This window comes from Struthio camelus, chromosome 5 (genome assembly GCF_040807025.1).
Source record: "Struthio camelus isolate bStrCam1 chromosome 5, bStrCam1.hap1, whole genome shotgun sequence".
In the NCBI taxonomy this organism is placed as follows: domain Eukaryota; kingdom Metazoa; phylum Chordata; class Aves; order Struthioniformes; family Struthionidae; genus Struthio; species Struthio camelus.
In genome coordinates, this window is record NC_090946.1 from 65488491 (window position 1) to 65503454 (window position 14964).

The 14964-nt window shown below is 35.4% G+C and overlaps 1 protein-coding gene across 1 annotated transcript in view; it reads right to left on the bottom strand.

The window, feature by feature from the left end:
- Positions 1-14964, bottom strand: part of PPP4R3A (protein phosphatase 4 regulatory subunit 3A) — a 45138-nt gene that overhangs the window by 22734 nt on the left and 7440 nt on the right. The window contains exons 2-4 of the mRNA XM_009689842.2: positions 12983-13038; positions 2752-2850; positions 213-830 (exon numbers count right to left, since the gene is read on the bottom strand). Of these exons, the coding sequence (XP_009688137.2) occupies positions 213-830; positions 2752-2850; positions 12983-13038 (773 nt within the window). The remainder of the gene's footprint in view (positions 1-212; positions 831-2751; positions 2851-12982; positions 13039-14964) is intronic.

Sequence of the window (14964 nt, forward strand, 5' to 3'; positions counted from 1 at the left end):
ATAGAGAAACTAGTCCAAAATCTGGAATTTATGAACATCAGTTTAACAGCTCAGTAGTCAAATTTCATACCTCTTTTTTACATATTACTTCTAGGAAGCTGGAAGTCATTCTGAAGTGTCGGCTCCAAGGAAGCACCTCAATCTTTCCAAGAAATATTATCCAACATTCTTTGCCCAAATGCAAATTAAAAGACGGAAATTCTCGAACTTACCTGCAACATACCAACTATTTCCACTTTATTAAAAAAGATGAAAGAATGAAGTGTTGATAGCATATTTTCCTCAAATACTGAGGGAGTGGGAAGGACCATATCTTGAATATACTGTACTCTGTATGTCTGATGTATTTTTTGCTTCAGCTCTGGGTCAGATATAGGAATCACCTCTTTAAATTTTGCTGTTTTAGTCAGAAATTCCCTGTGTTTCCGTGACTGTGATAAAGATGGATCATATTCTAGGCATCCAATTACGTCCATTATACATTCCTCAGAAAACATGACTTCAAAAAGTGCAGTTCTGTTCAAAAGGAAGATTCCCTTAATAATTTCATATAAGTGGTGTAGTCCTTCAACATTCTCCAAGTCCTCACACACATGAAAAATTTCTAAGAGCTTCTTAATATAGCCCTCATTTTCCAGTGCTAGCGCGAGTTTTTCACGACGTAATGGCGAAGGCAGTGAAGATGCCACAAGTTCTGCAATTTCTTCTAGTCGACTTAATTCACAAGATGGCAACTCTAGACCTGGTGATGACATATCATCAAAACGTTCTTCCTCAGATTCATCCACAAGGTCCTGAGTAATATCGACAGAAGGGTCTTTGCCTTGAACCTATAAAACAAGATGTTTTCAAAAAAGTAGAGTTTTAATGTTTACTGATCTTTTAATATTTTTATTAAAATATCATTTCAACCGTCAAATGTTTTTTGTTTTGTAAGCCCAAAACAGAAGTGCAAATATAAGTTTGACATTGAGATTTGCTGGTTTAGAAGATATGAGATACTCGAACCATTTCTTCAGAAAGATGACTTTTAAAATAAAGAATTATTTCTAAATTAGATATTTAATTGTACTTATTCTCTATAAAAAGGAAAACTTGCAACAAAGAATAAAAAAGAATGAAGTAAAAGGGAAATTTTTGAAAAACTTTACAAAAAAAGGAAAATTTACAATTACTAGCAGTAACCAAAAGGCTTTAAAACAGTACTGAGCTAAGCTATTTGTTTCTAGCCCTTATTATCTGTACCTAAATTTCCAAATGCAAACTAGTATTATATTATCGCAGTGATAGCTTTTAACATTTTTATATAGGCTCTTTAACAGCTTCTGATGCTCCTCAAACCTTCTGTGCAAGCTTAAACAGAATAAAGATGCTAGTATTGTTGATTTTATTGTTTTTCAACTCTGGAGAGCTACAAGTCTAAATGCCTTAACGGTGTACTTTCTAAACACTCAAAAGAGGCACAGAATCCACAGCAAAGTCTACACAGCTCTTAAGAACAGACAACCCCAAACTAAACGTTAACAAAGAGTAAAGGAAACCTGAAACTGTCAGAAAAAACAAGGCACAGGATCTGTAGTGATCTTTTTAGAGATACAACCAGGAAACTACAGAAAGTAACAACTAGTGAAAAAACAAAGAAAGACGTTTGGGGACTGGCGTTGCAGGCTTGATTACATCTTAATTGTAGTATTTGCTCAGAGTCCGATGCATCAAATGCAGAAAGGCACTGCTGTGTAGAAGGGCAGAAGGCACAGCTCTTTTTTTTTTTTTTTTTTTAATTAATTTTCAAGATTAAAATCTGGGAGAAATACTTCTTCACGGACAACAGAAACTCTATATGCATTTAGATTAAAATCCAGAATGCTGTTAAATCCATTTACTATTTCCTGTCAGCAACCACTTATACAATTAAGTGGTATCAAAGATTTCCTTTTGAAAGAAAGCTATAATGTCTGAGAAAGCTCAGGATGTTTAAAGTACACTAGACAAAAATACAATAGTATGGTCTCAAAACAGGAGATAAAAATACTATAGTCGTGCAAAAATACTATCTCTTTAAGCAGAGTCAGAGGAACGAAACCACTTTTTTTTTTGCTTCACTTCTGAAATCAGTGAGAATAAAATACAGAAGGCAGTGGAGAGAAATACATCTTCGTTAAAGGCAGGAAGAGAGCGCTTATAGGCAAAGAATTGTTAGACAAATCTAAAGCGAAACCTCACATAATTTAGCAAAGAAAGTAAGAAAAGTTGTAATGCTTGGAATGAAAAATTAACAGGTTGAACTTAAACCAGTGAGTATACTGATTAAACTCTTCTGAGCATTAGTTAACACCTTACAGATATCAGTTAAGAAAGTTCGTACATATTTTTCTCTCTACAACAAAACTTTGGAAAGATAAACTTTACCCTTCTGGTCAACCAAGAAAAAGTCATTTACGACTGCTGATTAATTACAAAAATTTTTGAGCACTTGGTATAGAGCTAAATTTCCTTGGGAGAAATGTATCTAAAAAGGTAAGTAAAAAAAAACTCCTGATAATGCTCTGTGAAAATCATAGCAGAACTTCATACTAGATTTTTGGGGGAAAAGTTTTCAAATCCAAACATGCAAAATCTGGGGGAGGGGGTAAGCACTTTGTTTTGTTTTTACTTCCTCTACTGTGCTCGAACTCACTACTTAAAACAGTCTAAAACTCGTTTAACACAAAGATTATCTAGCTGTCTTGATCTTCCACGCATCAAACTTACCTGACATATTTTTTCCCATATTTCATCACATCCTGCTTTTTCTTGAAAGCTAAGTGCCAAATCATAATTTTCAGCTTCAGACCACACAATCAAGGTATCCTTTAAAGAAAGGAAAAGTATTTTCAGGCAATGTATTTTAGACTTTACAAAGTTGAATAGTGTTTAAAGACTGGTACATGAGTTATTTTAAAATAAAGACAGGCTCTAACACCTAATTGTGACAGGATAGTGCTACAATTCAAATTTAATCATCATACTCTGAAAGATTCTATAAGCTCTGGGATCCTTAGGAGTGAAAAAAACCCACAGTTCTAAATAAATCAGAATAAACAAGTTAAAGAAAAATACTGAAAGTGTTTTCAGTCTCAATTTACGTGACCATAAATTTGTAAATGTCAAAAGGTGTGTTTACAACACCTACTTTTACCTCACTGCATCCTCTGATAAAACACAGTAACAAAAGCAACAGGTTTTTTTTTTTTGTTTTAATCTGTTTCATATGGAGCACATATAACTACAAATCTTTTGCAGAATCAAAGTTATAATCACTTTCTCGACTTTTTATAGTCCTAAAAACACTGTGCTAACGCACAGAACAGCTACTTAGAAAGATGCACCTTGATGCCTACAAACTTTTAAGAACAGATCCTTCAATATGCATACAGTTAACTGCCTCAGAATAATGCATACCTTTTATACTGACCCATGTACACCATTTTTACTCATTGCAAAGTGCAATTCTGAAAGGATATAATTTTCACTCTAGATGTAGAGAAGCTAGTTAAAATAGTGCTTAGTTATGTTTACTACCCAGAAACGTAACCTCTCATCTACTTATTAAAATATTTCAAGAGTTTATCAGAGCCCTAACATTGCATCCAAAAATGATATATAGAAGCAGAAGCTGATACTGTAAAGGCCAGTATAGCACACTGGGAAGGTATTTCATGCAGTAGTTTACAAACAGGTTACTAAATCATAATTACTGATAGAATGAAAAAAAGAATCACAAAACGACCTAGAGAGGAAAGCATAATCTGCATTACTTAAATAGTGAATCAACTATTTTAGTCTTTTCTCCTCCTGTAAGAGCTAGTGGAAATATGAGCCACACTAAATATACACAGCCTAGTGAAAGCGTATCATTTCAGTAAAATGCTAAAACATGCATTTAATCACTAGTACAAAAAAAAAAAAGAAAATTTTTCTAGTTATATTTCACTGAAAATCATAAAATAGAATATCTGTGCTTCATTAAGTATAGATTTTGCTTATAGTGTTTATTCTTAAAGGAGTTCATTTTAAATAATTGCAAAAGCACTGTAAGTTGCTAGATCTTTATCAAATTTAAGACAGTTAATATCAATTAGGCTGAATTTACTTCAAATATTAAAATGAACATGTTAACAATAAAGAGAAATCTAATATTTAGATTTCAATATGCACTTACCAGAAAATATCTTAAACTAAACTGTAATCTAAAAAGTATGATCCACCTAGCTCCATTAGGAGTCAGTCAAGCAATACAATATCATCAATTTGCCATTACCAGAGCAGCTATACTGCTTCGGATGCACTAACTGGTTTACCTTGCAAATGGCAAATAGTTTACCTTTTCCTTTTCCAAAGGGTTGAGGAAGAGGTGGTACACAGAAGAAAGGGATTTAGGAAGACCACCTCCAAAATACAAAAGGAAGAAAAAAAGTCACAATTAATAGTTTATCCGCTACAAAACAGATCACAGTGCAAATACTCTGGTAATAACAGATTGATAGCACCTAGTAACTCTGATGCCTATACAAGAAAAATAGCAGTTTACAATAATTGTGAAAGGGAAGGCCCAATGGAAAAAAAGAATCACAAATTAAAGACTACTAAAGGAATGAAAATAAAACTGAAGTTGCATCATTCACTAAATACTGATGTGTCTTCAGCTTCAATTTTTTTTGCAAGTATTGTATAACCAAAATACACTTTACTGCAATATTCACTGTATGCATCAGGATGAAAATCATATGTAATTTGTAATGAATCTCTGCCATTAATATTTATACTACAGTAATTTTCAAAGCCATTGTCTGATCAGCTTCCTACTGAGACATGTTTTGTTATTTAAAAAAAAAAAAAAAGCTAAATTTAAAGTATGTAAGATCTCTAGCAGAACTTGTGACATTCCTATCTATTAAATTCCTACCTAGAGTGAAAGTTGGTAGGTTTCTGAGCAAGCCATTTCCAAGAGAAGACCAAAATATATTTTCTACTGTATCAAGAATATAACTAACAAGTAGGGAAATGACTAAAGGTACACAAATAATGACAGTGTTATTTACATTAACTGCTGTAAGTTAAAAAAAACAGCCCCCCCCCCCCCAGTCTATCTCTGAATAAAATTTAGCATTTGACCAACACAGGTTGGTTGGTCTCTTTCTTCCTCTGGGAAAAGGGTGATGCAGGGAGGAGGAAAGGCACAGGAGAGAGGAAAGGGAAGACTCAAAGGTAAAGCTGCTTTTGCAAATTATAGTCACAGAGGTATAAACTGCATTTGGCCACAGTATAGCAACTGTTCTTGTGAACAAGATAATCTACTGTCTTACATGGAAGTTAAGAGATTATTTTTTTCACCTTTACAAATACTGATTTTTTTTAAACTGTTCCTACTTTGGAAAGCAAAGCAAAAAGCTGCTGAAAGACTTTTAAATATTTTGAATAACAGAACAGTAATTTTCAAGTTCACTTCATCAGTACTAGAAAAGTGTGTTCCAACTACTAATATAAACAATTTGAAAGCATGAGAGACAGTTATCTGTCTCTCTTTGCATAATTACAGATGGATTTCATATTATGTCAGTACCTCAACAGAAATCTAGCCATTGCTGCTCTCTGGACCTTTAGAAAGACAGTATTTGTTTGTATATCCCTTCTGACTTCAAAGGGCATTTAAAAAGAGAGTGAAAGAAGGGGATAAAAATACTTCACACTGTTGCATAATATGGTCTTCAGTTAAAGTTTAAATTCACTGTTAAATGTCGACAGTTACTAGTGTAATTTTATTTTCTTAATCTTACAAAGCTTTTTATAATCACTGAAAAGAAAAGCAGTACAAAACTTACATGTGCCTTTTAGGGAGATGTGATTGAAAGAACTTCTAGATGTACTTAGAGATAAAACACAAGAATAAAAGTCTGGCTTCTGCTTGTTTTATTCAAAGGAATCTTTCTGTGTGTTTGATCAGCATCTACTAACAGTTTAATTTGAACACAGGAACTACTCTGGATCTCTCAGCTATGGATTAGGACTATTTGCTACTTCCCAATGCCAAATTATTGTATACAGTAACATCAAAAACAAAATTTAAATTTCTAATACTGCCCCCTTCATTCTCATAGGGGGGGGAAAAAAAAAAGAGTGTGCATACCTACTTCTATCTTATACTAAAGGGAGATTTTTTCCAAAATGAACCTGTGATGCTGCTTTGTTTGCTGACTGCTTTTGATGTGTGAAACTGCAATAACATATATTAACTCATAGCTACATTGTGTGAACTAAGTCAAAAACATGGACAAATGTTTCATCAGCAAGGCTTCTACGTTTTTTTAATAAAGTATTTTTTATTTTATATTCTCTACAGGAATCCTTGCATCCTAGGTCCTCATATTTTTCAAGATGCTTTAGAGTTCTTGGCAAGATCTTTTTTAAATATGAAGATGATAATCAGAAAACTACTAATGTACAACTCACTGTCTTCCTTAGAGTAAGGAAATCATTTGGTGCTTTGCAGAAATATTTTGACAATAGTGCCAACTGTATGTATTAACATTACCTTATCCTCTAGAAATTTTGCTGGCTCCCTGAGGTGGCTGATATAAATTTGTCTTCTTTCATTATGACTGCTCAGAAATAATTAGGAGTTCTTAATTTTAGCACGAATTCTGAGCATGGCCTCTTCCTAGAGGATTTATGTATTCAGTATCACCATAAATAGATATTTACCACTGGAAGTTAATTTTTTGCACCCTGATTTTATCCTTTTAAGGATACAGACTGAGTTGAAACTTTTTCAGAGGACTATCAACCTTTTCTCTGCTGCTTGTTTGACTGTTTGCTGTCTCATGTCCACATGGAGCAAGTTCTGGTTATTTAGAGGAGCAGACTGCTGACTTTCAAGGAGCCGCTACTGTGTATTACAGCTTTGTCTGTGATTTCATTCCTTAGAAGCTAACTGTCAAAGGTACTACTGCAACAGATTAAGCCAGCAGGCAGTGGCAGTTATACTTAGATAGGCAAGGCTTAGTATCTACCAAAAAATTTCTCCTCACTTTTAGAAACAATTTCCCAGAAAGCTTATTTTCCTTAATAGAAGCATTGTTGGATGTATACTATCAGTCTCAAATTCTCCCCATAAAGCCCACCAGAAGTCACACATTTTATTGGATATTAAACCAGTTTTATTTAACTTATTAGCAAGCTGAGCAGCAGGTGTGTTGCACAATCTTTCTATGATCTCAAAAGCAAGCCCTGGGAATTCATAAAGAGAAGTTCAAGAGCAACCAGTACCTCAGGATTTGATTTTGCAGTAATTTTAGATTTCTTTCCTAATGTGATAAAATTAAGAGAAGTGATATTGTTTGACAGTCTCTTCTTATTGGTGTTAGCATCCAGAGAGAATACTCTTCTCTGCAGTCATTGTCAGACCAGAAAAAATGTCCAAAACAAAACTGATATGTTATTCATAATCATCCATTACCTGAAGGATTCGCTAGCATATAGTATTTTGATAGCTTATCAATACACTGTAGGACAACTTGCTAAATTCTAAAATATTCTTTCAGCATTCCAATAAGATTTTAGCTACTCTCAAGAAGTCAAAGTTACGATCCCTTAAGAGAGACAGGTCTTTCACAAAATCCTGCTTTCAATTCATTTCAGTCTTCAAAGCAAATTATCCCTTCCTATTAGCCCTCAAGTAATTTAGACCATGACACTTCCTCCTCCTGCCACTGGAAGTTTAACTGAGTAAGGTTCTCTCTTCCCATCTTGGACTGTCTCAACTACCAGCCCTCCTCATCTGCTAAGCCTTTCAGTTGCTTACATTTACAGACACTTCCCTGGATACGGCAAACTACCTTTCAGAATCTTGCTGGCATATTATTTACAATGGAAAGTAAAATCACTAGGTTCCTATTGACAAAAAGATCCTGGATCGCACCAATAGTTTATTAAGTGAAACATACAAAGTTATTACTGTGGGTTTAATCTGAAGATTCTGCTGAAAAACAGCTGCCCTCACAGTGTAATACAAAGTTTCAGTTCTGATTTTGGTTCTGTGCACCTCCTCACCTAGAAGCTGGACATTTAGATGTGCTATTTAAGTTATCCCAAAAATCTAAGTGACATCAAAGATGTACTCAGTCTTTTAGTAGAATGTATTCTAGTAGCTTCCTTGGAAGCTCAATGATCATATTGACTTCTGAGTTAGTGCTGCATTTCAGGGGATCACAGGGAATAAAATCAGTTTATTAATTTTAAAATAGAACTTCAACTCACTGGCTCAATGACCATATCCAGCAGCAGCATAAAAGACAGATTTCCACAGGAAAATTCAGGTCAAGAAAAAAAAGGAATCCTTTGGCCATCTACTACACAAAGACACACACACAACCAATAGCAGTCACTCCCCTTAGTCCCCCCACATACCCCCTTCTCCTCACTGTCTTGGCTACAATAAGCACAAATTTTATTGAAATCGCTTCAGCGTTGGCAGCACACTTGTCCCGATAGCAAATGTAGCAAGCTTATCTTCTCTGAACGTTCTGCCAGTGTCTCTTTGGACCTTTTCATAATTTAGCTGCGTTGTTAACAAGTCTGCTTTTCACCATTCAAGGATAGATACCTTTGAGCTACTTAGCTAGTAGGTGGCACTCTGGATCAATTTAAGCATTGTGTACTCATCAGGAACTGAAAAAAAGGACTGCTGCAGCAGAGGACATGAAACACTGAAGTTTTCAGTGCAGAGGCAAGATTTTGTAGCTGAAAGCTGTAAACAACTCAAGTCTTCCTTGTTTCAGGCACAAAAAGGGATGTAGTACATACTTCACCACTTGGCTACAGGATGTACACGGATGTATCTAAAATAAAGTTGAGGATACAAGTGTTTACTGTTCTACTGCTGCAGCATTGTCCAAACACAATTTGAAAAGCATATTCCAGAGTCCACACCCCAGTCAGCCTTCTCCCTAAATAAACTCTATATACATAGTGTTATTTTATCCTTTAAGGTTATAGAAGAGGAGGAGTGTTGTCCTAAAATGCTACTGCACTTGTTGATTTCTGGAATAAGGATTATCTGTTCTTAATAATAACATCTCTATCACTAGGATTCTGCAATTGTCTGACAATAATGCCTTTAAAAAAATAATCAGAGCATGGACTGAAATGTGTAAATTGACTTCTTCAGTGTCATATGCATTGGGACATTACAATGAATTTATCTCCTACATTTATTAGTATATTAAGAAAATAATAAACGATGGCAGACAATTAAGTCTTCTATACATGTGGTCCAGCACCACATAATTAAATTACATTTACTAAATAGAATTTGGTTATAAACTGTACACTACTTACCCATAATTTAAATAGAGTATATTCCATACCTAAATTACAGTACCATCATTGTAACATTTTAAAATACAAACACCAGTAAAACTTAACACATAGACCTAAACAAGAACACAAGATAGGGTCAAGTTATCATACTGACTCACATTTTGCTTTATTAGAAGAAATCTTCTGCGTATAAATATTACCTTAACATAAGAAATTAGTCCCTTTTCTGAGCCACAGGAGTTTAGGGGAGCTTAGTTTCTCAAGTTGTTTGCTTACTAGCACATTTTCCTCATACAGATTCCTTTTTTTCTTGTTAAAGCATTAAGTAAAGATGAGTTTGCTAGCAAGTACACTGCTCAGAGCACTCTACTACTCGAAGAAGTACTTATTTTGTGTTACAGCATCATATATAGGCATATCTATCTCTTAGAATGCACAGCAGGAAGTGACTCTTCATTGTGACAGAAGGATTGTACTACTTTCTTCATCCGGCTAGCGAAAAGGCAGTTAAAAAATGCCTATACACTTCTTGCTCTAAAGAACAATATCAAGCATCTAGAGGGCAGGTAAGTCTGAGACAATGGGGGAAATAGATTGTCATAGCTGAAGTTACTCAGGACAGCTTCAATTTATGAAAAATATGCCCCCAAGCAGGTATGACAATATCTGCTAAGTATTCGTACTCTGCAAATGCAAGAGTGGACAGTTATATCTACCACCCATGAGATCAACATCTGTGCACAGAGAGATCCAATTAATCCAAAATTAACAGCCAGATTTGCTTTCAGTCCTAAAAACAATCAGAAGAAAAAATACCCCACACTAAAGAAGAAAATTCAGATTCACAGGGTTTTTTGTAGTCTCCATAGAAGTTTCAGAGGACAAGAGACCAGAGAAAGCGAGACAAACTTGTACTCAGGTATGCATACTATCATACTGACAAACAATGATCTGAGCTGCAATTGTCATCGCTAAAACATAAGCGTATCCTGAGATGGCATAATTTGGGGTATTAGCAGTTAACGAGATAATCTATTTGACACTAGCACTAGTGTTGCTGAATAGGCAGAACAGGAGATTTTTGGTTGTTTTTTTGAAAGAACCTATTCCAGTCAACAGATTGCTTTGGGTTCTTCAACAAACCTACAAATACCTTTGTGATGAACAGTGAACTTACTCCACTGGTGAATAAATGGCAATCAGCATAACAAGCTCCCCAAGAGCTTATCTGTTACACACTTCTTCCTTCCTTCCAGACCCAAACCACATCAGCTGGTTCAATAAAAGATTGTTTCTCCTTACAAACCTCACATTAACCTAGATGAATGTCAGAACTCATCCATTTATTCCATGAGAAATTTGCAGTGCTCATAAGCCACATGCAAAGTACGTCACAGTAAAAACAGCTCCAGTGCACCACTAGGCACCCCTTTAAAAGGGAATGGAGGTCCTCTCCACCCCCACCAATCCTGAGATAGAAGTCTGGCAAGAACATCACACTGCAAAGTCACTTTTAAGTTGTAAGCCTTAAACTTTCAGTAAAAATCTTCTAGATTCGTAAGACAGCAACTGACAACTGCAGACCAACTCAGAAGGAAGTCCTTGCTGACCTCTGGCTGCAGTAGCACCTTAGCTACTAGTGAAATAACTGGCATCCTGTAGCCAAAAAGGAAAGTTCGCACCTGCTCCTCCATCCCACAGTTCCACAAGTAGATCTTGTAGGAGCTGGCTTTATACTTCTTCTGAGTAGAGAATTACTGGATTTTGAGGAGGGGTTTGGAGTGCTAGGTTAGCTTTCTTTTCTTTTAGTGAGTTAAGGCAGTTCAGAGTTCTAATGAGCAGAGCTGACACAAGATAAGGGAGAAATAAGGAACTCACCCTTTCAGCAGCTAAGCGCCAACCTTAACTCATATGGAACCAAGTTTAAACTAAGAATTTGGCTTTTATTGAGGGAAATGGTAAGTAGATGTCACCGGAAAGGTAACAGCGCTGTATAATAAGATTAATATCTTTCAGCACACTGGAAAGATTCTGAATTTAAGGCGCACAGCAGAGCTCTACATACAGCCTATATTAGGGGCTGCTTTGCTTACAGAACATGAATTATCCACCTGCAAATATAAATTTCTGTTGACACAGCATCTGAAAGCTTTAACAGCATCATTTTTCCTCCTGCAGCACAGAAAGCAAATATAGCGCTGTTCTAATAGGACAGATTTATGTTTAACATTAGGTGTTTCTAACCATGCTTTTGCAACCATCAGTATCAGATTTGTGCTCTGCTGGATTACAATGCGTGCTGGACCCAGATCAGCCATAAGCACCCAACTGAATTGCTGTTGCACTGACAAGCATGTATGATAGTTTGCACTGACTTTATGATTTTATACTTATTTTGAGGCTGCTTGATACTTGATCTGGCATAAAGCTTCATGAACACATTTGAACCAGCAAAGCAAGTTTACACTACATTAGCACTTTAGGCCATACATCTGAAATATTTGACATCATTTTAGTAGCCTTGAAGCTGGAGTTACTGTATTATGCAACCATGACCTCAAGCTAGCAAGGATTACAACTAACAGCTAGTTGACTTAGCATTTTTGTTAGTCAGGTTAAACAATTCTCCTTTCTCACTCCCTGCAATTGATTCTCCACGTCAGCACTGCCCTCACCAGTTGTTCAGTACAATTGTTTATATAGCGCACAATGAATTATATCAAGGAGCAGATACAGGTTAAATTCAAATATTGCCAAAAAAGGATATTTTAAACCCAGACTCATTCTCCCCATTCAGTTCAACATGCAGCCGTACAAACAGCTGCATCCACAGAACTGCTGGGACTGTCTGTGAGCAGCACTACAGTAGGCCTATGTTTGTAATAAAACACCCTTCAGCTTCAACAGTCTAAACACATTAAGTGTATCTGACAGGATTTTAGCAAGTCTGAGCTGACCAGACAAGCATCAAAATACAATCTGGTTCAGCATTTCTCAGCTTCTACGAACGTTTCTTACTGTCCATGAGACAAGAACAGCAACGGTCCACTCCTCTTTTCCCATCAGAGTAGCATTCTTTGAGGACTCACAATGGCAGACTTAACAACTGAAGTGAGGTGTGGACTAGAGTTGAGAAGCTGTCTGTATGTATGTAGAAAGCAGTAGCAACCCACATCCACCTACCAAGTAAGAGCCAAATGAAGACAAAGATATAAAAAGCTTTAAAGCCTTCCAGTCTTCTCTTTTAAATTAAATACACTGAAAGTTGTAGTAATGGAAATCTAAAGAAGAAAAACGATATTAAGTTTCAGATACTATAATCCTCAGGAACCTCAGCTAATTTGTGATTTTCATAACTATGCTTTGCCTGTCTCCCCTACAGCCTTTTTTGGCTTGTATAAACTAGAAGTGCCAGCAGGACAGATCACTTTACAAAGAAAGCAATGAAATCACACAGGTACCACGAAATTAAAAAAAAAAAAACAAAAAACAAACAGAAAACCCACACCATCTTGCCTCCTATTTCTGGTATGGGAACATAAAATATAATTTGCAATGGAGACAAAAATTGACAATATTCCTGAAGAATCTGCCTTTCAAAATGAGAAAAATACAGTATGTTTACCTGTTGTTTCTGGTACGCAGTGTTCGGGTTAATTTTGGACTCCAAAAGAAGAGACCCTAGAAGAAACAAGTTCCAGTTATTTATAGTTATACTACAGTTTCAAATCTCAACATGAATTTTCTGATAACTCATTCCTCAAGCAGGTATGAACACACCTTTCCTCTCAAAAATACAGATTTAAGTTCTATTCTACAGAACTGCGTATTTCATTTCTCCTCAATGATATTGCTCAAATATCAAAGAATGTTCAAGTGCGTTTTGGGGCCTGGATTTTTAACCTCTGTCTTATTCTTAGCAGACGACTTTTCACAGGAAAAATGTTTAGAATTGATCAAATCAGTAAAAATCACCATTAATTCTATAAATATATTTTGTAAGGCATCCACTCGTTTTGCACAAAATTTGCTGATCATGTGGTACTGGTTCTTAAAGCTTAGCTACAACACTTACTTCAGTCTCCCGAAAAGCACATCAAGAAACTAATGCTTATTGTGGCAATCACTGTGACTGCCAGTACCAGAAACTTTAGACATGAGACAAACTCAGGAACTGTGGTTTCATAGCCGCTTATAAAGATTTAACACAGAGTTGCATCAGTTTCATTCCCATATCTGTTTTATTTGCCTTATATTCGCGTAAACATTGATCCTAATATATGTCACACTAAGATGGTTCAGAGTTGATCTAGCCGAAAACAGTCCTTAAAACTGTTTTTATTTTTGGTTAGCTCATTTATGAGAAAGTACTGATAAATTAACTTATACAGTTGAAAACATAAGATTGCAAGCATCCTTTAAGGAGGTGCTTTTCCACTCATTTACCTGCTTGAACTTATTATTTAAGAAAAGTCCAAACTATAGTTATAAAACTAGGAAACTAAGTTTTAAGGTGGTCTTCTACTTATGTTACCAGAATATTTGCCAAATTAACTATACTTCAACACAGTCTTAAATTCTGTGACAAAATATGTATTAAAGAAAAATAAAGATGTTTTGAACACCTCAAGTAGAGAAGCCTGAGAATTCAAAGGCAAATATAACAAACCAAAACAAAAAACAAAACACATTACTTGGATTTAAAAATACTTGGAACTGAAAATGGAATGGAAAATGGAACTGAAAACTTGGATACTTAGAACTGAAAATTGTAATTCCAAATCTTACAGTAGAATCACCTTCCTGAACTGATTAGGAATAATAATTTTCCAATATCGTAAAGAGTATATCGATCACAATCCACACCTAAAACACCCCAAACCAAAGTTTGTTTATTGAATGTCATCATACTCAATCTCATGACTTCTACATCCAAAGGTACACTCTGCCCCTGAAAAATTTCTACTGACTAACTGATGTTAGGTTGGGTGAGGCAAGGGAGGAGATGGATTGAAGAATCAGAGCACAGTACTTCACTCGCTGAAAGAGTGCATCACTGAAGAATCACAAATATTAATACATTTCTCTCTTTGCAGGATAAGAAAGGCTACTACTTCATGAACTTAAAACTTTTAACCAGGATTCTGACATTAAATAGCTTATAATGCACATACAATTGTAAAAAACAGATCTAATTCATGCTTTTTTTAAATAGTAACTTACCTGCAATGGCTGCTTCTTTCTAATTCTTAAGATTGTTGTTCTACAAGAGGCAGCCTTCAGTAATGAAGCTGGCTTGAGAAGCTACCACCCTGTCTCAATGCTGCTCTTCCAAACAGAGCTGTTTACAAACTCAGATATAATTCAACAATAAAATTGAGTTATACAGCCCTCAAGAAAAAAACAAAAAACGGAAAACACATAGCCCTATTTCTTTTTCAGAACTTTTCAACTTTTTAATCCACATCACTTAATGCTTTGCTAACAGAGCAATGTGGTAGTATAACTAAAATAGAATAATAAACTATAGAGCAGGACTGAATAAGGACACGGAACAAGAACTTCTAAGCTGAGCTTTGCTGATGAGGCCAATATACTATGGTGCTT